Below are 24,958 nucleotides of genomic sequence, written 5' to 3'. Positions count from 1 at the left end.
CCATTTTTCACCATAGATAAATGTTTAATTGTTGTAAATTGTTTGTTAGTGATTTCTTTGAAGTCATTTTTTGTGAATCCTCAAAATATGCCATTGTGGCATTCTTAGCTCTGCTAACTTCATAGAACTGTTGCTAATTTTATATTGCATGTATTGATAAGGGTGGCACAACTAAGTGAAAGGCACACAAATTGCCCAGAATGATTTGTTTAAAAATTATCATAAAACATAAATAGAAGCAGTGTGCCACCTTGTATAAAAGAATTATGCATATCAGTAAGTATCCAGATTTAACCTCATTATTACAGTAATAAACAAATGTTTGATCAACATGGACATGTTCACAAAGTTCATGAGTACTGAAGTGACTTTAGCTGTCGCACTCTACACAACTTTTGTTACGGTTCTGCCTTTGTCCAGAAACGGTTTCATAAGCTTTATGACCTTAGTCTTGGAAAGGCTTTCTCCCATAATGAGAGAAATTACATAGAGTACGACAGAAGCTTCCACATGCAGCTAAAGTCACTTCAGTACATATGTACTTTGTGAGCAAACCCGTGTCGATCAAGCACAAGAAGCTCTGCAGTCTAGTTGTGACTTTACACTATAGGAAGATAAGTAAATAAATCAAGGTAAATAATATTCAATCTGGCTTTTATATACAGTAAGTAACATATAAATGTTTTTATATAAAGACCATCACAAAACATTATCACAAACAGAACTTTGCACGATACCATGGCAAACTCTGTAAGCCCTGCATTTTCGTGTGGGGCAGACTGACTGGCAGGATGACTCCTGACCTCATGCTGTATTAAAACGATGCCATCTTTTGCCTTTACGCCTGGTGCAGCTACATTGTTCTTATGTGTGAATGGGCGTTTGTTGCGGGGAGGGATTCTGTTCTCTTTCTGCGATGTAGAACCCTCATCCTCATCTGAATTCAAATCTGTTATAGCATGTCTTAATTTGAAAACAGCAGTGTCAGTTTGGGGCTAAACACTAACCTTTGCAAGTACCATAAATTTACTCCAGCTTTTACAGACTCAAATGTATGTTTTCATTGTAGAATAGTAACAATAAGAGCAGCTCACTACTCAAAGTGGTAATTGTGGAGAGCGCCCGGATTCAATCCTGTGACCTCTTGATTATGAGTGAGCAGTTCTTACCGTTGCGCCACCCAAGCAGCTGTGTCAGCATCATACCCTAACCCAAGGTCTTTTTCTTCGGTTATATTCTTGAATAGAAGCGCACTTGTTTTGTTATATGTGTACCTTTTGTGAAAGTGTTTGACATTTAGACTTCAGTCTTCACACATTATACACTTCATTGTCTATATTTTGTCAGTTATTACTAAAATATACAATGAAAAACATTTCTTTTTTAGTTATTTGTTCGATATTTCTTGCATTTCTCAAATTTCCTGTCACCCTAAATTTACATAGATCGTTGTAGACACGGAACACACAGGAAATGTATGTGTTCCAAATAACAATATATTATTTACCCTATACAACTCCAGGCATCTCACTCCCAGTTGAACAAGACTGCTATTTCATCCCCCCTCCGCCGCAGAACGTGCACAAAGTTCTCCCAGTTCAGCATAGAGAGAAGTGTGTACATTGCAACAGGTACACATGTCGAAAATGTAGGACAGTCCTTGCGTGTGTGTGGCCTGTTAACATTTGAATTTAATGATTGCATATAGTACTGAACTGACATCTTTGTACTATTCTTTACTCTGCATGACCTGGAGTACAAAAGAAACACCACCATACAGCAACATGTGGGGACTGGCAAGAACCGGGGGGGAAAAAAAACACGCGGTCACTGATTATAGCCGCAAGATGTTATGCGAATGAATATGAATAATATGAATAATGTTCCATCCGTGCCACAGTGTTTTCCGAAATGTGCTATACAGGTCATAAAATGAATAATTCCAAATATCATATATACCTATGTCTCTGTGTTTTTTTTGTCAGTGCGGCTTTGACATCATGGACCATAAGGTGCATACTAATTCAGCATGAACAGGAACACTCAATAAAACTGAATAAAAAAAAAAATCAAGTGACAATGAGATACGAATAAGGCAGATTCGCCAGCATTTGCGTGTCAGCTTTTATCCATCCAGATCAGAGAATGTCCAGTTCCATTGTCTCAAAACACCAGTCACATCTACAGTTATTCCCAATTTCAAATAAAAAGTAACAGCGTCAGATCCCTGGGTGGGGGGGCGGTAGTATGTATCGTGATCATGACTGAGAGAATAAAAGTGGGGAAAAAAAAGGTAACTTTTACAAGTACTCTAAATTTACAGCGGCTGTTACAGACGCAAACCAAATGTATGTGTTTATTGTATAATATTAACAATAAGAGCAGCTCAGTACTGAAAACGGTAAATATAGGAGGCAGTCAAGATCGAACCGGGGATTCTTGATTACAAGTCAGTACAGTGATCCCTCGCTATATCGCGCTTCGCCTTTCGCGGCTTCACTCCATCGCGGATTTTATATGTAAGCATATTTAAATATATATCGCGGATTTTTCGCTGCTTCGCGGGTTTCTGCGGACAATGGGTCTTTTAATTTCTGGCACATGCTTCCTCAGTTGGTTTGCCCAGTTGATTTCATACAAGGGACGCTATTGGCAGATGGCTGAGAAGCTACCCAACTTACTTTCTCTCTCTCTCTCTCTCTCTCTTGCGCTGACGTAGGGGGGTGTGAGCAGGGGGACTGTGTGCAGCTGCTTCCTGAAGGACATGCTGCACAGTGCTTCGCATACTTAAAAGCTCAAAGGGCACGTATTGATTTTTGACTTTGTTTTTCTGTGGCTCTCTCTCTGTCTCTTCCTGCTCCTGACAGAGGGGGTGTGAGCTGCCGCCTTCAACAGCTTTGTACCGGCGGTGCTTCGCATACTTAAAAGCCCTATTGATTTTTTTTTTTGACTGCTTGCTTTGCACTCCTTTGAAAAGGAAGATATGTTTGCATTCTTTTAATTGTGAGACAGAACTGTCATCTCTGTCTTGTCATGGAGCACAGTTTAAACTTTTGAAAAAGAGACAAATGTTTGTTTGCAGTGTTTGAATAACGTTCCTGTCTCTCTACAACCTCCTGTGTTTCTGCGCAAATCTGTGACCCAAGCATGACATTCTAAAAATAACCATATAAACATATGGTTTCTACTTTGCGGATTTTCCTATTTCGCGGGTGGCTCTGGAACGCAACCCCCGCGATGGAGGAGGGATTACTGTAATTCTTACTGCTAAGCCACGGAAGCTGTTGTATCATCCTTGAACCTTTTGTGAAAGTGTTTATTTGATCTTTGGACTGCAGGCTTCACACATTATATAGTTTATGCCTACATTTTGTCATTTATTACTAAAATATGAAAAATGTTTCTGTTTTAACGATGTATTTACACAGATTGTTGTAGGAATGGAACACACATGAAATGCATGTGTTCCAAATAACAATCTATTATTTCCACTCTAAAACTCTAGGACTTCACTCCCAGATAATCAAGGTATGAGCTGGGAGAACTTTGTGCACGTTCTGCGGCAGTGGGGGGATGGAACAGCAGGCTGCTTGTCTTTATCGGCACATTTACAGGACAAAAGACGCTGACGGAGAGGTGTGAAGGGATTTAAGGTGGGCCGGATTTACACGTTTTTTCGTAGTCTTTGGTAATTCTAGTGTTAAGGTAGGCTGGGATTATGAGTTTTTTTTTGTAGGCTTCAGAGATTCTAGTGTTAACTTCCCTGAAGCAGCAACAGAAGGTCACTGCTGCGTGATCTGTTCACACGTATGAATACTGCCCTGCATCTGAGTCATTTGCATTGGGAATGTGAGGGGCTGTCTGACGAGAAAAAGAAAAAAATATGCAAGTTCAAACAACCACTAGGTAAAATTGAAAACTTATTCCTAGTTGAATGTTGCACAGAGTTTACAAACTCCCCAATGCTTTTAATTAGGAAATTTTGAAATTTTAAAACTTCGTACAGCATGGTCTATTTGAGATATCTTAATGAAAATGGAACTATCTTGACAATTTCTTTGAAGAGTAAATGTGACATAGCTCAACAAAATTCGTCCACAGGGGACAGAGTTGTTTGAGCTGCAGATAGGGCTTTTGCAATAGGCTCTTTGTACATTATATGTGATCATGCCTGAAAGTCATCATAATGAAAGACTCCAGCTCCTTGCTGTATCCTACCAAGTTGCAGCCAGAATAAGACCAAAGATTTATCATACCTAGTCAACTTAACCTAACCTAATGTATGGAAATACGAGGCCGCACAAATTGTGATTGTGGAGTGAAGAAAAACTGCTTGTCGCTTAACATTCTGACGTGTTTGGAATTAGTCGTAACGTCTAAGCAGTTGACACAATGCATATAACTGTTACTCCGAATAAATATTTAAGTGACTTTAATTTATTAACCTTGGCAAAAAGCCACCAGACAGTGGGCAATGATTTTTTTCTTTTGTAATACTGTAGTAACATTACATTTTACTATTATAAATGCAAGAAAGGTTATAGTTAATTTACCTTACAGGCAAATTTGTATTTTACGTCTTTGTTTTCTTAGTGTGATTTTTTTCCACCTTTGTGACTTGCCATAGTACCTATTGTTATAATCTGATGTATAATTTCTGATTATTTGTTGACCTCTACACTATGGAAAGTAGCCACAGTGAAATAAAGCAGTGACAACAGAACTGGCATGTACCAGAGTATAACCTGAACTATTCTTTTTTTAGGTTGGGAGCATGCACTAATAGTGCATTGCTGTACTTTACCTCTGTTTATATCAGTTCAGTCCTGGAAATTAAAATAGGCCACTTCAATAAAGTTTTGCTTCCATGGCTCAGTCTTTCTTCTGCCCTCTTGTGCTGCTTTTTCTGTAGTTTTTGCCTTCTTCCTATGTGACAAATTCTTACATGTCCAAATAAATTTTCAAAATGTATCTCTTGACTTGTATGTGTCTTCTACATTGGTTTGATAATTCATCAGAAAATATATTCAAAGCATTTGAATGTGCAGGTGTACTTATTGTACTTATTCAAAATATTCGCTCTATTATAATACTCCTGTTAAGGTTTACTATGGCACAGTGCACAATATATCTCTTAAACGTCAACCTCCTAATTATTTATTGAAGCTAAAAAGAGTGACATGATATGTCTTGCTATAAATGGAGATGGACAAAGAGGATGCTGGCCTTGAGCCCAGTGCTATAGTGATGAGGAAACCAACATGCTAAGTACATCCCACTTCAACAAAGCTGATAAGCTGGCCAGTTGCAACAATGGCAGTAAGAACTCCTTGCATTTATCTCATTAAGCACAAACTGAAGCTCATTTGCCATCATGCTGTGAAACACTTCCAGAATAGTGCAGAAAAGAGGACATATACAATAATTCAGTACTGAAGAACACGATAACCTGTATGCCTTTTATTATTTGCAAAACTCAGGTTCATTATTTTATTCGTATGTGCTGTCTTTAATTGTATTTTCATTAATATCTATCAATAAAATAATATATTGTTAAAAGTAACTGTCATCCCTGCTCCAGACTTAGTGGCACGTTTTCTGGCCAAGCCCAAAACCACTTCCAGAGTTTGTATCTGCCAATACTTTACTACAGAGTCATCAGACTAGAAATCTCCATGAACGTCTCTTATGCCCCTGCATCACTGGGCCTTTAGTTGCTCTTTAAGGACTGGGTCTCATAAGCAGTCGATCAGACTTCCACTCACTTAAAGTTAACAACCCTGTGTAACTCCCAAGTGAACAGGAGGGTAAGTACTGACTTCTTGCCAGGCTTCCCTATGCAAACCTCCAAACAGGCAACCTGGCCCCAGCTTTCCCAGTTATTGGCCAAGTGTCGTTGGAGAGAAATTTTTGTAATGTTTTGTCTCCTCTGTCTAGCCTACCTCTCCAACGCTAAATAAACGACTGAACATTCTTGACAACTGCTTCCCCTAAGCATCCTTGGGAATTTTGTTTCTGATTAAGTTGCATCTCCCTCTTTCCTATTGTTTGTTGGTCTTTCAAGGCACCCACTACACATACTGTACATGGCACATTGCGCATACATAGCTCCTATTTCTAGTTGTTCTATCCCTGTTTTATTGGATTTCTTTCTGTCTCTGTGCTAGAGATTTCCTGTAAAACTTCCTCAACCCTTTGCCAGTCTGATGTTGCCCATGATCCCCTTGCCATCCAAAAACCTTTCCACTTTGCATATGTATGTATATAAGGGTGTCTATACATATGTATGTATGTGTACATAGTATGGTGCAATGGTTGAAGCACTAAAGTCGCAAGGTTGCTGGGACACTTCACATCTCATTGTGTGAGACTGTCTTGTAAGTCACCTAAACTGCCTGTGCATTAATATTTAAAAATATCAATAGACCTTTTTATTGTATATGTTGTGAATTGTCATGGATGAAATTAGTAACCAAATAAGCAGTACCACTAATAAAAATTTGTTTATGTAAGAGTCCGCTTAGGTATTTTTATTATTTGACAAATAAAAAAAACGTATTAGTATAGGTGCTGCCTAGGAGCCCTTCCTTTACTGCAGCACTATCCTTCATTGCTGAGTTTTTTTTTGTTGTTTTTTTTTTTGTAATCCTCTTTTATTGTGTCTTATTTTTTCCCATGCATCATTATTATGGTAGTTTGTTCACTTCAGCTTAGAGAGAAGGGGAAAATATTTGAAGTTTTAGATAATTAGGTTTAAAATTGACAATGCACTGAAATGAAGCATATGCTATGACCTGTTTTCTCAAAGTATTCCAGTTTGTTGGTACTAAATTTGTCATAAAAGTATTTTCATTCTTTTTATCAGAATTAGAATAGAGGTGTCTCAGCAGCATCTGCTTTCAAAATGAATACCAAGGGAATTTGCCTGCTAATTTGCATAAACTGAGTGTCTCTCATTCACGCATCAGCAATTGGCTGTTTTTGCAATTTTTCTTTGAAAGAAACCCAGCAAACAACTCCTCCCCCTCTCTTGATTCCCATAACAGAGTTGAGATGTTACTTTTTCTGGCAGTATGGCACCACCATGTGATATGTGCATACATTAAGGGTGTCAGAGTTATTTGCCTAATAATTAATTTGATGCCAAATGTCAATCTCTGATGTCATGCAGTTTGAGAAAATGCTGTCTTTTTCGACCTTTCACTGTGTTAACTTTAAAAAAAGACTATTTACATTCTTGACTAGAATATTTTCTATGCACGAAGTACTGTATTTCCCATCAAACCCATCTTTAGAAGAACTGGGCTTTGCCTTGATTGCTTTTCTTTTGCTATTGTATGTGGAGATGTGTGATGATGCTGGAAGATGGGCAGCTGGTCCGCATAATCTTTATGACCAGATTTAGAATTCCTTGCATTTTGATTTTCTTTGTTTATCTATTAGTATAAATTAAGCATTACTAGTCTTAGCAGCCAATCTACTTGGCCAAAGTAGGGGAAGAAGGACTCCCTGATGAATGTGTGCTTGCTAGGTAAGCAGAAGATTAACTTGATGGGATTTTTTTTTTCTCTCAAGTGTAGTGCCCAACATATTCTAGTGCTTTCCTAAGAAAGGACAATAGTATTTATTGGACAAGATAAACTTGTATGCTTTGATAGAGAGAAGTAATGCATTTCACTTGTCATAAATGCAACATATATTCAATACCGTGCAAAAGTCTGTCCGTCTTTTTTTAGTAAAAAATAAAAAAAGAAAACTTCAGATATTTAGCTTGGTGCATGATTAAACAAAGATAATTGCAATAATGATCAATGAGTTGTTTGAGCCATACTAATTAACTGAAGCAGAAGTAGGTGTAAAAACATAAAACTGAGCAAAGGACAAAGAACTTAAAAGATGACGTTATGGAAGATGGGGCAGTTTAGCCTTCAAATCATCAGTTTGTCTGAAGATACACAAGAATCTGTTCACTAGATTAGGAGTACAGTATATGAAACAAAGGTCCCTTTGAAACAACTCAGGCACTGCTATCAAATCCAACCTCACAGAAATAATTGGAACCCAAATATACTCTACAGTTCAGAAAAGTCTAGTCAAAAATGGTTTTCAAGCAAAAGTAATTGTCAAAAGGCCCTTTCTCCGAAGTAAAAAACAAATGGAAGCAAAGTTATTTGCCTGTATACAAAAACACAGGAACCAGGGTGCAGAGCAATGGCAGCAAGTGCCACATGAATGAGTTTCTGTGCATTAGAGGTTCCCTGCACAATGAGTCTGTACTTCAACAAATGGAGTTGGTAATCTGGTTAGAATTAATGGAATTCTCAATGCTGAGAGGTACCAGCAGCTTCTCATCCACCAAACAATACCATCAGGGAGTCCTGTGATCGATCCTACTTCATTCTGCAGCATGATAGTGTTCCCAAACATACAGCCAAAGTTATAAACATTTTCCTGAGATTGAAAAGAAGAGTTGTGCAACAGATGGTATGGCTTCCACAGAGCCCTGACCTCAACATCATCAAGGCTGTCTGGAATTATCTGAAGTGCAAATGTAGACGGTGTGGTGGCCCTGAGACTAGGGATTTGTGCCGGCATTCGGAAGTTTGCCGGTTGGAATCCTGTAAATGCCAGAAGTGATTCTACTCTGTTAAGCCCTTGAGCAAGTCACTTAACTTGCCGTTGTTCCATCCTGGCTGTGTCGCTAACCTGCATCCAGCCCTGCAAAAGCAGGTCCTTCAACTTGCAAGAGAAAATTCAGGGGTTGGTGGCAATAATAGCACTCCAGCCACTGTTTAACAAAAAAAAAAAAAAACACTGTTCCACCCATTCCATTCAAACAGCTGCACTCAGGTCCTAATTTGGGATACTGAGGTCGTTTGTCATGTGGTGGGTGCAACATGCTGTATCAGTGCATGCTCCAAACCTCTCTTTCCTCTCTCTCTCACTCTCTCTGTCTCTGAAGCAAGTGAGACAGCAAAAATCTGCAGAACTATGGCAAGTTCTCTTAGATGTTTAGAACAAATTACCGGCCAATTTTGTTCTAAAATTGCGTGATAACTAAAAGAACTAAAGAACTGATGCAATTTTAAAGAAAAAGAGTGGTTACCAGATATTGATTACTAGTTTTTTTTTTTTTTTCTCCACATTTACTGCTACTTTATAGTAAATTCTTTGTTATTATGTGGCACTTTAAACAGAGATACCAGGGTATTAGGAGTTCAGATTTTTTTTTTTTTTTTAGCATTTTTCCTAGCTTTTGCCATTGTTTTCCTATTGCCTTAATTTTGCTTTATGTACTTAAATCTTTATTATGAGTTGGGTTTTTACTCTCGCTTCCTTACTCTTATGATTATAAGGTTCTGCACTAATTCAATCTTTGGATACTTGAGAAACTTGTCTAACCCAATTTGCAAACTTTTTATGCAGACATTTTCATCTGTGGTACAGTATGGTTAATGAATTATGTTTAAAAAGTATATTTCTTTTTCAAGCTGTTTGACAGAAGATCCATTTGTACTAATATTGCATAATATTGCCTTAAATAAATAAAGCTAAATTTTAATAAATACGCTCAAAAGGTCTCACATTTATAAAAATAGTAAATTTGTATGTTTTTCTTGATTTCTAAACATGTCTACAGGTGGCATGTTAATATTTGTAATTTTAACTAATAAGTATAAACATTTGTTTTTTAACACCTAAATATACTGTATACAGTAGGACTTATTCTGTTTTTGTCTGTTTCTACTTTAAGGTACCAGTGATCCATATGTCAAGTTTAAACTCGACTCAAAAACCCTTTATAAAAGTAAAGTAATTTACAAAAACCTGAACCCAGTGTGGGATGAATCATTTTCTGTACCAGTTAGGAATCTGGAGCAGAAGCTTTTAATTAAGGTAAAACTGAGTATATTCTAACTTCATTTAGTGTATTTTGAAACCCCATTAAGACCCAAACAAAAAAATTCTCCTTAAACAGAGGTTATATTCAGACATGGTTATTAATAAGCATATACTTTAAAATGGGGACTCCATTCTTTTCTTTCTTTAAGGTATATGATCGAGACTTAACCACAGATGACTTCATGGGAGCAACACATGTTGATTTGAATAACCTGGAGCTGGGCAAGTGAGTTTCTCTGTGTTTTTTTTTTTGAGAATTAACGTTTGGAGTTGAAATTGAGCAAGACCATCCAAATTACATTTATGCGGTTAAATAATGTGCTACAGCTAGCAAAATTTTTCCCTTAAATAATACAATGCCAAACAGTTTTTTTTTATTTTAAAAAGGAGTCATCCATATTTATATTTATTTTTAAATATGATACAGACATTAATTTAAATAAATTTAGTAAGGATATGCAGTGAGTAAAATTATAAACACAGACCGCTGTTTGCATCAGATATGCAGGGGCTTATGATACTAATTGCCATCTGGTGCAGAACATCATTTCAGATCTTAGACTTTTGTAGTTGTCTTCAAAGTGATCATAGAGAACAAGTGGGCTATAGTCATTAGTAATAACATATTGAAGACTTTAGCCCAGTGTTTGTTAGACTTTTTATTAATTTTGTCAATTGGTACATTTTATATAGCTGCCTTTGTAATGATCAAACTCATAAGGCATTTGCTGTATCTGGTTCCGGCAATAATTTTTATTTTAGCTTTAAGTACCAAATTACGGAGCCCCCGAGGGGACATTGTGTAATTTTTTTTTCCTGAGGATTAGTATCAAGTGCCCACCAAATACTTTTAACCGCACAGTAACTGAAAAGGGGCTACCTATACATAATTTCTGATGCATATTAGTTATGTTTTATAGTTGCACTTAAGAACAACCCATCTAGCGCCTTCAATATCAGACAAAAATCTTCCTTCTTCACATGCAAACCATTTTTTTGATATTTTGTGTGCATCCATCGGTAGCCATGAAGCTGACCTGAGCTTTGCAATTGTTGCTGTATATCCCCAGTATTGCTATAGACCTTACAACGGAATAGGCCTTTAGACTTCAATATATGTTTTAAATGCCTTTCAGTGATAATGTATCCATGACAAACTGCAAGAACAAATGCTATGTATTTGTGTTTAAGATCAAGCTGAAAGTATACTTCTATAAAGTCTCCAATTTCCATCCATCCTCTTCCACTTATTGAGTCGCGGGAGCAGCAGCTTGAGCAGAGATGCCCGGACTTCCCTCTCCCCAGTCACTTTTACAAGCTCTTCCGGGGGAATCCTGAGGTGTTCCCAGGCCAGCCGAGAGACATCGTCCCTCCAGCATGTCCTGGGTCTTCCCCGGGGTCTCCTCCTGGTTAGACGTGCCCGGAACACCTCACCAGGAAGGTGTCCAGGAGGCATCCTGATCAGATGCCGAGCCACCTCATCTGACTCCTCTCGATACGGAGGAGCAGTGGCTCTACTTTGAGCACCTCCCAGATGACTGAACTTCTCACCCTATCTTTAAGGGAAAGCCCAGACCCCCTGCGGAGGAAACTCATTTCAGCCGCTTGTATTCGCGATCTCGTTCTTTCGGTCAATACCCACAGCTCATGACCATAGGTGAGGGTAGGAACATAGATCGACTGGTAAATTGAGAGCTTTGCCTTATGGCTCAGCTCCTTTTTCACCACGACAGACAGATGCAGAGCCCACATCACTGTGGATGCCGCACTGATCTGCCTGTCGATCTCCTACTCCATTCTTCCCTCACTCGTGAACAAGACCCCAAGATACTTGAACTCCTCCACTTGGGGAAGGATCTCGCCCCCAACCCTGAGAGGGCACTCCACCCTTTTCCGGCTGAGGACCATGGTCTCGGATTTGGAGGTGCTGATCCCCATCCAGCCGCTTCACACTCAGCTGCGAACCAATCCAGAGAGAGCTGAAGATCACGGCCTGATGAAGCAAACAGAACAACATCATCTGCAAAAAGCAGTGACCCAATCCTGAGCCCACCAAACTGGACCCCCTCAACGCCCTGGCTGCGCCTAGAAATTCTGTCCATAAAAGTTATGAACAGAATCGGTGACAAAGGGCAGCCCTGGCGGAGTCCAACCAAGACAGTCCTACAACATCCAGAGCCTTGAGGAACTCCAGGCGTATCTCATCCACCCCTGGGGCCCTGCCACCAAGGAGTTTTTGACCACCTCGGTTACCTCAGTTCCAGAGATGGGAGAGCCCAGCTCTGAGTCCCCAGGCTCTTCTTCCTCATTGAAAGGCATGTCAGTGGGATTTAGGAGGTCTTCGAAGTACTCCCCCCACCGACCCACAACGTCAAGGTCAGCAGCACATCATCCTCACCATACACAGTGTTGACACTGCACCACTTTCCCCTCCTGAGACGCAGGATGGTGGACCAGAATCTCCTCGAAGCCATCCGGAAGTTGTTCTCCATAGCCTCCCCAAACTACTTCCACGTCCGAGTTTTTGCTTCAGCAACCACCGAAGCCGCATTCCACTTGGCCTGCCGGTACATATTAGCTGCCTCCGGAGTCTCGCAGCTTGACGGCATCCCTCACCGCTGGTGTCCAGCAACGGGTTCGGGGATTGCCACCACGACAGGCACCGACTTACGGTCACAGCTCCAGTCAGCCGCCTCAACAATAGAGGCATGGAACATGGTCCATTTGGACTCAATGCCCCCCACCTCCATCGGGACGTTGTCAAAGTTCTGCCGGAGGTGGGAGTTGAAACTACTTCTGACAGGGGACTCTACCAGACATTCCCAGCAGACCCTCACATTACGTTTGTACCTACCAGGCCTGACCGGCATCCTCCCCCACCATCGAAGCCAACTCACCACCAGGTGGTGATCAGTTGACAGCTCCGCCCCTCTCTTCACCCGAGTGTCCAAGACATGTGGCCGCAAGTCCGATGACACGACCATAAAGTTGCCAGGTGCACATATGGGCACCCCTATGCTTGAACATGGTGTTCGTTATGGATAATCCGTGACGAGCACAGAAGTCCAATAACAAAACACCGCTTGGGTTCAGATCGGGGGGGGCCATTCCTCCCAATCACGCCCTTCCAGGTCTCATTGTCATTGCCCATGTGAGCATTGAACTCTCCCAGCAGAACGAGGGAGTCCCCAGAAGGTGTGCCCTCTAGCACCCCCTCCAGGGACTCCAAAAAGGGTGGGTACCCCAGACTGCTGTTCGGCGCATACGCACAAACAACAGTTAGGACCCGTACCCCCACCTGAAGCCGGAGGGAGGCTACCCTGTCGTTTACTGGGATGAACCCCAATGAACAGGCTCCAAGTTGGGGTGCAATAAGTATGCCCACACCCGCTCACTGGGGGCAACTCCAGAGTGGTAGAAAGTCCAGCCCCTCTCAAGGAGATTGGTTCCAGAGTCAACGCTGTGCATCGAGGTGAGCCCGACTATATCTAGCCAGAACCTCTCGACCTCGCGCACTAGCTCAGGCTCCTTCCCCATCAGAGAGGTGACATTCCACGTCCCAAGAGCCAGCTTCTGTAACCGAGGATTGGACTGCCAAGGTCCCCGCCTTAGGCCACTACCCAACTCGCACAGCACCCAACCTCCTTGGTCCCTCCCACAGGTGGTGAGCCCATGGGAAGGGGGACCCACGTTGCCTCTTCGGACTGTGACCGGCTGAGCCTCATGGGTGCAGGCCTAGCCACCAAGCGCTCGTCATCGAGCCCCACCTCCAGGCCTGGCTCCAGAGGGGGTCCCGGTGACCCGCATCCGGGCAAGGGAAAACGTTGTCCAAAGTTTTTATTCTTCATGGTAGGTTTTCTGAACCACTCTTTATCTCTTCCCTCACCTAGGACCAATTTGCCTTGGGTGACCCTACCAGGGGCATAAAGCCCCCAACAACAGAGCTCCTAGGATCATTGGGACACACAAACTCCTCCACCACGATAAGGTGGCGGCTCGAGGAGGAGTCTCCAATTTCCATTTTTCCTAAGTGCAACTATAAAACAGAACTAATATGCATCAGAAATTATGTATAGGTATGGATCCCCTTTTCAGTTACTGTGCGGTTGAAACTGTCTGGTGCGCGCTTGTTAAATCCTCAGAAAAAAAAAATTACACAATGTCCCATCGGGGGCTCTGTACCAAATAGTTAAGTATTTTAACAATTTATTTTTATCACTGTGACATAGAGTGGCGATGCGTTACATGTTGGTTGGACATTGGTTTGTCTTGGTAGAGTAATATTTTACTCTACTTTCCCCTTTTGTATTATTAATATGTAGCCTTTGTCAGAATGCCTCAAATCTCACAGACTTACCACTGTTTATAAGGTACTGTACCATATAACTTCTCCCCAACGTCCCTTCTACATCTATAACCTCAGGCAGTTAGGTATAGTAAAAGACAAGCAGGAGTTAAGTTACAATTTAAACAATGTATTATTGATAATATTCATAAATAACAATATGCAAAGTACATTTGAATATTGGCAATCATTCAACCTGATAAATGGTGACGTGTAGTTTCAGGCGTCACACAGACTTGTTAGTTACTTAAAATGTCTCTAGTTAAAGCATCATTTGTGGTCCACTTTCTTCTGAACAGGCTGCATGCCTGTCTCAATGTGGCTGCTGAGCTGTGTTCTTCATTGTGTTGTCCTTTTCAGTTCATGGTGTGAGATGGTCATTCATTTGGTATGAGAGAGAGAGTGAGGGAGTGAGCAAATTTATAGATTCTCTGTCCAACTCCTACAGTCAATACGACGTCATGGTACTTAAAGGCTTCTGATACAAGCCAGTTCCATACTTCAGACCAATGGGTGGATAGAACATCTTCACACCTGCCCTTCAAACCATATGTTAAGGTAAAGCTTGGCAGTTAGGCAGCCTGGCTTTCCTGCGGGGGTTGACAGAGAGACTTTAGCAGAGAAACACTTGCCAAACTGGTTTCAGGCACTTCCCTCAAACCCTGTCGTAAAATTCAAAGAGACCCTTTCCTAAAAGGGGGGGGGGGGGGGGTAAACATGAACGCTTCACACTAATGTAACACTAATATTACATTGCTTTGCCTAAGTTACAAATAAAGACATACAAAATATTTATCAACTTGTATGCAAAATTTCACATCACAACAGACATGTAAGAATTTCACTGAACTCTACGTTTGACAATACTACTACCACTAAAAATTTACCTCAAATTTATTTTTATATGAGTCACAAGTTTGAGGATGTAGTGTGAGAAATTTGCAATATGAGGTTTGTGCAGTTTAAACATTTGCTTAGCATTTCCTTTCAAATTTATGTATAGTTTGTTTCCATGGATTTCAGCCCATTAACATATTTTAAGATCTTGTAAATTTAACCCTATCAGTGGTTGATTAAGTGTGCCTTTCATCAGTTGCTGTATGTTGAGGTAACAGGGACTACTAAGGAGGTACTAAGGGATTTGGAAATTGTAGAGGGAGAAGTGCTGCTTAGGTTAAATAAGCTAAAATCAAACAAATCACCAGGACCAGATAATATTTACCCTCGAGTTCTTAAGGAGGCTAGTGAGTACATATATAACCCCTTGACACATATTTTTAGGAAGTCACTGCACACTGGAGAGATTCCGAAGGACTGGAAAATGGCAAATATCATCCCATTATATAAAATGGGTGACAGGGCAGATCCAAGCAACTATAAGCCAGTAAGCTTAACATGCATCACAGGAAAAGTAATGGAAGTTATTATTAAGGATAAGATTGAGCAACACCTGGCAAGGACTGGAGTTATTCTGAACAGTCAGCATGGGTTTAGAAGAGGGGGGGTCGTGTTTTACTAACATGCTGAAATTCTATGAGGTGGCAACAAAAGGATACAATCAAAGTGGAGCATATGATATTATCTGGACTTTCAGAAAGCATTTGATAAGGTGCCACATGAGAGGTTGGGCATCAAATTAAAGGAAGTGGGAGTTCAGGGTGATGTTTTTAGATGGGTGCAGAATTGGCTCAGACACAGGAAGCAGAGGGTGATGGTGCGAGGAACCTCATCAGAACTGGCCGATGTTAAGAGTGGTGTTCCACAGGGGTCAGTGCTAGGGCCGCTGCTATTTTTAATATATATAAATGATTTAGATAGGAATGTAAGTAACAAGCTGGTTAAGTTTGCAGATGATACCAAGATAGGTGGATTAGCAGATAATTTGGAATCAGTTTTATCATTACAGAAGGACTTGGATAGCATGCAGGTTTGGGCAGATTTGTGGCAGATGAAATTTAATGTCAGTAAATGTAAAGTATTACACATAGGAAGTAAAAATGTTAGGTTTGAATACACAATGGGCAGTCGAGAGTACACCTTATGAGAAGGACATAGGAGTCATAGTGGACTCTAAGCTATCGACTTCCCGACAGTGTTCAGAAGCCATTAAGAAGGCTAACAGAATGTTAGGTTATATAGCATGATGTGTGGAGTACAAGTCCAAGGATGTTATGCTTAACTTTTATAATGCACTGATGAGGCTTCATCTTGAGTACTGTGTGCAGTTTTGGTCTCCAGGCTACAAAATGGACATAGCAGCACTAGAAAAGGTCCAGAGAAGAGCGACTAGGCTGATTCCAGGGCTACAAGGGTTGAATTATGAGGAATGATTAAAAGAGCTGAGAATTTTACAGTTTAAGCAAAAGAACATTAAGAGGTGACATGATTGAAGTGTTTAAAATTATGAAGGGAATTAGTACAGTGGATCGAGACTGTTATTTTAAAATGAGTTCATCAAGAACACGGGGACACAGCTGGAAACTTGTTAAGGGTAAATTTCGCACAAACATTAGGAAGTTTTTCTTTACTCAAAGAACAATAGACACTTGGAATAAGCTACCTAGTAGTGTGGTAGACAGTAAGACATTGGGGACTTTCAAAACTCGACTTGGATGTTTTTTTTGGAAGAAATAAGTGGATAGGACTGGCGAGCTTTGTTGGGCTGAATGGCCTGTTCTCGTCTAGAGCGTTCTGATTCTAATGTTAAGTTATGTTGTTGGTTTTCTGTTCACCTTCTCCTTATTTAGAAACAGCTGTAATGAATTTTATGTAGATTTGTGTAAGTCACTGTTTAATTGCAGAAAGGCTTTTTGAATACTTCTTCTCTAACCTACAAAGATTTTTGTTTAATGTAGGCCCATGATATAAAGTGTAATTTTCTATTTCTCCAGCCTTAAACAGCACTTGGAGTGTATAGCCCACACTTTACTCTATATCATACTATTTTATCAATTCTATACAACTCACACTTTATTCTGTATCATGCTACTACAACTTCTACAATTCTGTTGGAGGGTCCTCCTCACCTGCTGACATAACTAATGCAGTTAGTCATCAGCAGTAGATTAAGTAGAAATTCAAGCCTGGGAAGCAGGTTATTAACTCAGTTTAATATTTTAAAATTTAAAACATTAATATTAATAACCTTATTTGCCAAAGCACAAGCACATTAACAATACCAGGTTGTATGCTGTGAATTGCCATATCTTAGATATTCAGTTATCTAAGCAGCTCTTTTATTGCCTTACTGTTTGGCATCTTAACCTCTTTTACCTTGCATGTGAACCTCAGTCATGATGGTGGTGGAAGAGCTCTGATCACTTCCTTTTAGTAACCTTATATGGCTATACTTACAGTATTATCAGAGCTCAAAGATAAAATTCTTACTTTGAAATCAACCACTTTACAGAGCTAACTTAAAAACTAACTTATGCTTTTTATATCAGAAGCAGAAGGCTATACTGAGACGTGCTTGTACAACATAATTTAGAAATTGGGGGTTTGTTTGAAGCACATTTGTGCAACCATAAACTGCAAATGTGATTTGTGGTAGCAGTTTTATTTATGCATGTCATTTAAACTGGTTCTTATTTGTTATCAGCAAAAACATGCACAGCCAAGCAATACCTTACACAGCAACATTTCTAAAACTGTAGACTTACAACACCACAACATCTTTGATACTTTTCACTTTAGCTAATTATCAAAATATTAAGGTACTATGGGGCTCTGCCCCCTGCTTGCTTCGCTCGCCAACCCTTGTGTTTGTTTAATCGGATATACAATTTTAAAAGCTTTTTTTTTTCTTTGGAATCGTTGCTTTAACTGTTGCGGGACCACAGATTCTCATAGTGTGTGGTCCATTATTGTGTAAATCCATGTTTTTTTGCATTGAATGATGCGAAGGCGAAAAGACTTTGTTTTCTGCTCTTTGCCTTTTATTTCTGACCTTGCTTTGCCCTGCTATTTTTTCAATTACACCTGGTTCTGATGATTAATTCCCCTTTGTTTGCGCTAATGCGATCTTTACTATCTTTTGTTTTGATACTGTAGCGACTGACGTAATAAAGTGTCACAAAAGTTTGACTTGAACAATCGCCGACTTCGTAACCCCAAACATAACTTTCTAGCACCCTCTCCAACCCCTCCTCCCCCGAGTCTCGCACCCCCTTACCGCATCAATCAGTACCCTGCTATCAGTCTTCCGTGCTGTACTCCGCCCTCCCTCAGTCGGACGTAACAGTCACTTAAAACAAAAAAGGGTTCAACTTGGCTTGGACGCTACAATACTTTTGAATTTTACTGCTTTTACTTTAAAGCTTCAATAAAAACAATATTTGGAATTACCTTTTCTTCCATATTGCATTGCATTTTGATTCCGTCTTTGGAGACACATTGTGACAACGCAACGTATAACTGCCCGTGAGTGAATATTGTTTCTGTTCCTCTAATAAATAATCTGACTTTTTCTAATGTTTGTTCCTGTGATTTGTTAATTGTCATAGCAAAAGCTATTCTCACAGTAAACTGTAAACATTTTAATACGAATGGCATATCACGATCTCCTTTTGTGTCTGTTGTTATTCGCGGAATATATACATTACCTTTCTTTTCGCCTGTTAAAATTTACATCGCTTCTCCGTGATCATAAATATACACCTGACCGAATTGTGTATTCTTTGAAATTAAACATGTCGTTGCTTTGACTGGTGTGGGAGTACAGATTGTCATAGCATATGTTCCATTATTGTGTAAATCTACGTTTTATGCATTGAATGATCTGAAGGCAAACACACTTTTTTTTTTCCACTCTTTGCCTTTTATTTCTGACCTCAATTTGTCCTGCTATTTTTTCAATCACTCCTGGTTCTGATGATTAATTACCTTTTTTTGCGCTAATACGATCTGTACCATCTTTTTTTGAGACTGTAGCGACTGACGTAATAAAGTGTCACAAAAGTTCAACTTGAACATTCGCCGTCTTCGTTACCCCAAACACAACTTTCTAGCATCTGCCCCCTCCCCTTACCGCATCAATCGGTACCCCGCTATCAGTCTTCTGAGCTGTATCCCGCCTTCCATCAATCGGACCTAACAGTGACTGTGTGTGCTACTGCTGGCTGTGCTCTTATTTGATAAGAAGGGCGTGTCTTGCAAGAATCTCATGTTCCACGTCCTCGCGAGCCTGCCCTGGGGTAATCTGTTGGCACCAAGTCTCATGTTTATGGTCCCCACCAGACGCTTCGTGGCCAGTCTTTTTTGTCTCACGGATCTTTTAAATGTCTTCCGAGAACTTCCGAGAAGATCACGTATCGTCGCCCTGTAAATTTCCTTTCCAGGATTTTTTTTTATCTAAATACAAAAGCAATTACAAAGGATGTATGTTTTATTTATAATAGGCTGTTCTAGCATAGAAAAACATTTTCTGAGAATGGTGATGACCGCAGACAACTTAAAATATTAATAAACCAAACAAATGATTTCTTCTTTAGTCATCCCCTTAATAAAAATACTGGTAGAATGTTGTTTACCAATTTGTCAGTAAAACGTGTATAATGTATATAAATATATATGTATATGTATGTATATATGTGTGTGTGTGTATGTATGTGTGTGTATGTATATTTGAGTACTGAGAAAAGCGCTATATAAATGTAATGAATTATTATTTATTAATATATATATATATATATATATATATATATATATAAACTAACAACCACCTCTGCTACTTAACTGACCAGATCAATATCCCAGAAGTTTCATTGACTTGATGCTATACTACAATTAAAAAGTGTTCCTTTAATTTTTTTCAGCATTATATATATATATACACACACACACACACACACTGTATATATTTTGTATCGTTTATAGGTTGCCCTTTAAGAGTGTGTTTGGTATTAATTCATTGTAAAAATTAGAACAGATTAACTTTAGAATATTATTTCACTTGACAAAACATACACCATGTTTCTGAAGGAATAACTTTGACTTGAAAACACCTCACTTATCCTTTTTTTTTTTTTTTTTTTTTTTTTTTTTTTAGGACTCTGGAATTGGTACTACCTCTAAATGACCCAAATAGCCTGGAAGATGATATGGGAGTAATAGTTCTAGACTTAGCTTTATCTTTGAAAAATACTGAAAACAAGGACTTGCTGGTAAGGGTTTTATTTATTTACTTACTTACTTACTTATAGTGCTATGTAAAAGTTTGGGCATCCCTCTGAGGTTGCATGATAATTTGCTCTGTCTTCATAAGAGAAGATCACAGCAATATGTCATTTTTACTAGAAAAATGTAGTCAAGGGGATGTTTATCATACCAAAATTCTCAGTGTAGCATTATTGAGTTGTCTGAAATAAAATAAAATGTAAAAATGAGTTGCATTAATTTGAAGACCTGTAGTAATTTAATGCTGACAGGTTGCAGCACAAAATTGCTTTGATTAGCTCATTAGACCTTAAGCTACAAAGACACATGCAACCAATCATAACAAAAGCTATTTAACATAGGTAATTGCTAGTTGTGCTTGTCCTTGATTCTCTCTTAGAGAGTGCCAACATGGGAATCTCTCAAGAACTCTCTAATGACCTAAAAACGAAGATAATTCATCGTTATGAATCAGGAGGAGGGTACAAGAAATTATCACAAAGTTGTGGACTGTCTGTCTCCACAGTCAGAAATGTAGTTATGAAATGGAAGGCCACAGGAACAGTCCTTGTGATGGGAAGATGTGGTAGGCCAAGAAAAATATCTGAAAGGCATAGCCGAAGGCTGGTTAAAATGATCACAGACAAACCATAGACCACCTCCAGAGAGCTACAAGAACATCTGGCTGCTGATGGTGTCACTCTACATCGTTCCACAGTCCAGCGCACTTTGCACTGGGAACAGCTCGGTGGAAGGGTGATGCGCAAAAAGCCTTTTCTGAGTATTCACCACAAGAAGAGTCGAATGAGGTATGCAAAAGCATATCTGTATAAGCCAGAAACGTTTTATGAAAAAATACCGTGGACAGATGAGACGAAGGTAGAGTTATTTGGTCACAACAAGAGGCACTATGCATGGCGAAAAAAACACAGCATTCCAGGAGAAGAACTTGCTGCCTACTGTAAAATTTGCTGGAGGATCCATCATGTTATGGGGCTGTGTGGCTAGCACAGGTACTGGAAACCTTGTTAAAGTTGAGCGCCACATGAATTCCTCCCAGTATCAGCAGATTCTTGACAATAATGTTCAAGAGTCACTCACAAAGTTGAAGTTTTGCCGGGGTCGGATGTTTCAGCACAACAATGATCCAAAGTACTGTTCAAATTCTACCAAGGAATTCATGCAGTGGCCCAAGTACAGTGCTCTAGAATGGCCATCCCAGTCCCCAAACCTGAACATCATTGAAAATGTATGGATTGATTTGAAGCAAGGTGTCCACGCTCGGAGGCCAACAAACCTGACTGAACTGGAGGCATTTTGTATGGAAAAATGGTCCAAAATGTGACCAACGAGAATTCAGGGACTTCTCATTGTCAGGCGTCTACAGGCTGTTATTTCAGCAAAAAGAGGCTCTACTAAATATTGATGGGATTATTCCTTTGATGCACCCAAATTTATGTACCTGCCTATTTTTGTTTAAATGCACATTAATTTGGTTCTGTTGGTCCAATAAAAAATATTTCATTACTGAAATGTTGCTGTTTCCATAAAGTAGAAAATATGTTAAAATGAAGTTGCTGCCTCAAAAGCTTAACGAGTTATAAATTCATATAGTGGTTTTTATCAGGGGTGCCAAATCTTTTACATAGAACTGTACTTACTTGCTTACTTTTTTACTTACTTAATTGCTTTTTATTTGTTTTTTTTTTATTTTAATATCTTTCTTCCTGCTGCTTGGAACTAAATGATGCAATGCCCTCCCCTCTTTCAAAATAATACATTTGATTTATAAATTTTTAATCCCTGTTCTTGTTTCTCAACACCTTAATATTGCTTTTTATTAACTCCCAATTCTTTTTCATTGCATTTTCCTGAAAAGAAACCTGAAAACAAACAGAAACGACGAAGTAACATAAAGGTAAGTTTCTATTTGCATTTGTCCATGCATCTTAGTCAATCAGTCAGTCATTGTCCAACCCACTATATCCTAACACAGGGCCATGGGGGTCTGCCGGAGCCACTCCCAGCCAGCACAGGGCGCAAGGCAGGAACAAATCCCCGGGCAGGGCGCCAGCCCACCGCAGATGCATCTTAGTAAAATTTGTTAATCTGCACTTTTATAAACCAAAGATTGATTTGAAATTTTTCTTCTTCAGATTTCCTTTATAATGGCGATCTGTAAAACTTTTAAAATGCCTTGAAAATTTTAATGCCTACTGAATTTCGTTTTTGTTTTTTTGCTGTTAAAAATATATTTAGGTGAAAATCTTTTTTTTTTATGTAATGCACCTCCCATTTAAACTCCCTGAATATTTTGTATACTTTAGTTATTATCTCCTGTACATATATGCTTTGCCTCACCCATCCCTGTGACACTTACCTCCCACACTAACACTCTTTTAACCTATGGCGGTGCAAGAAGAAGTGAAAAAAGCTTTTGCCATGAAATTATTCGGTGAAACTTGCAATGTATTTCCTCATGTGTTGAGACTTTTGTAAAACAGAGCTGGCTATACTGGACCCTAACAAAGTGCTGTGTCTACATCTGCTGTAGACTTGTGCATACAGCCTGAGGGACCTGCAAAATAAAATTACTGTACACTGGTGCATTGAAATTAAAGCAGTTTTTCTTATGTATTTTTCTTAATGTATGTAGTTAAACCAAGTGCAGTGAACTTTTGGTGTAATTTAAGGGGTAGTCTACAGATATTTCACTATATCAAATGTTATACTATAAGCAGAGGCAAGGAACATATCCTTCTTGCAAGATGAGGGTCTATTGTACATATGTATACATGTACATAATATGTACAATTTCTCTTTTGCAAAAATGAGCTTAATAATTAAAACAAGACACTATTTTAGCGAAAGCCTTGAATGTAAATAAACAGAAAAGAAAGTGAGAGAAAGACATTAGGGAGATGCCTGTCTTCTTAAAGACAGGGCCACAGAGCTAGAAAGAAATGGATGATAATATTCTAGTTTCAGTTTCAATTAAAAATCTATTTCTTTCAAAATGTGTAATCATCGGACTAGTAGGACTTTTCAAAGCAAAGAACTGTGCAAAGATATAAAATAGCCACCACCATGCCCTGAGAATTTCAATGCTCAATGAAGTTCATTTGCATCTGCAATTTGTAAGCTAGTATTTCATTTTATTTCTGCCATGAAGGATTTTGGGGAAGGCTCAGTTTAAATGAACCTATTCCAGGGCTTTGAACACCATCTGTCAGATGCAACTTCAATAAAGTCATTAACACAAGGCACAAATTTGGCATTTTAAATATGTTCACATTTGATTTGCATAATAATAAAAAAACAGCACAACAATGGATAAACAACAAAAAAAATATATTTACAATTATTTGTTTGGTGGACGTTTTTATACGAAACAACTTACAACAGAGGTAAACATAATGTAGTAATATTAGGCATGGGCCTGTTTGTTCAGCTAGTGTAATAGTACAGGTAACAAAAGTTGATTGCCACAAGTGAAAAGATGTGCTAACGAATCATAGATTATAATCGATAAGGCAATTAAACTTAGACAGTAACCAACAATATAAAAGTTTACAGAGCATAGTTTTTCATCTCCTTCAATCAATTAGACAGATATTCACAAAACAGAAGGGTCTTCAATTATTCCTTAAATACATTGAGGGAGTCAGGAGTATTGATGGAGGTGGGTATCCTGTTCTGCTAACTGGGAACTACACAGAAAAAGAGTTTGAATTGAGACTTGCTACTATGCATATGTGGCCTCATCAGACGATGTTCACTGGCAGACCTGAGTGGGCAAGAAGGAGTAGAGAACCTCACCAGTGTCTCCTTATACACAGATGTTGACCTACTGACTACTCTGTAGGCAAGCATCAGGGATTTGAACTTCATGCGTACTGTTACAGGGAGCCAATGTAGCGACTTGAAGAGCGGAGTGACATGTGCCTGTCTTGGCTGGTTAAATATGAAACAGGCTGCAGTGCCTTGAAAGCCCATGCATGTACTCCTTCCTGAACCAAGTTGCAGTAGTCCATACATGATAAGGCCAGAGCCTGGACAAGAAGTTGTGCTGCATACTTTGTCAGAAAAGATCTAATCTTGTGGATGCTGTACAGCATGAACCTGGATGAATGACAATTGTGGTCAGAAAAAAATCACTCCAAGGTTGCATACAGACTTGGCAGGTGTTAGCGACACTGAGCCAAGCTGTACAGAGATGGGAAGTTGAACAAACTGGCTGACTGGGATCACAAGAAGCTTGGTTTTGCCATGTTGAGCAGTAGATGGTGGTCCTCCAGAGGGAATGACAAGTATAGCTGTGTAACATCGGCATAGCATTGATAAGAGAACCAATGGGATTGAATGATGAAGTCCATCGAGGTGGTGTACAGAGACAAAAAAGTAGAGGACCCAGCACCAATCTTTGAGGTACAACTGTACATGTCTAGTGTACCTTTGACAACTCCCCTCGCCAGGACACACTGTAGGATCTGCCTGAGATATAGGACTCAAACCATCTGAGAACATTTCCAGTGATACCAGTGTCAGAAAGGG

General features: G+C 39.4%; 1 protein-coding gene across 2 annotated transcripts in view; it reads left to right on the top strand.

The window, feature by feature from the left end:
• Positions 1 to 24,958, top strand: part of mctp2a (multiple C2 domains, transmembrane 2a) — a 339,546-nt gene that overhangs the window by 134,971 nt on the left and 179,617 nt on the right. For both annotated transcript variants that reach the window (XM_028823594.2, XM_028823595.2), the window contains 4 exons: positions 9,755 to 9,897; positions 10,053 to 10,129; positions 20,298 to 20,412; positions 22,284 to 22,322. In XM_028823594.2, coding sequence (XP_028679427.1) covers positions 9,755 to 9,897; positions 10,053 to 10,129; positions 20,298 to 20,412; positions 22,284 to 22,322 — 374 coding nt within the window. The remainder of the gene's footprint in view (positions 1 to 9,754; positions 9,898 to 10,052; positions 10,130 to 20,297; positions 20,413 to 22,283; positions 22,323 to 24,958) is intronic.

Source organism: Erpetoichthys calabaricus, chromosome 17, assembly GCF_900747795.2.
Source record: "Erpetoichthys calabaricus chromosome 17, fErpCal1.3, whole genome shotgun sequence".
Classification (NCBI taxonomy): Eukaryota; Metazoa; Chordata; class Cladistia; order Polypteriformes; family Polypteridae; genus Erpetoichthys; species Erpetoichthys calabaricus.
This window is presented reverse-complemented; position numbering and strand designations above follow the sequence as displayed.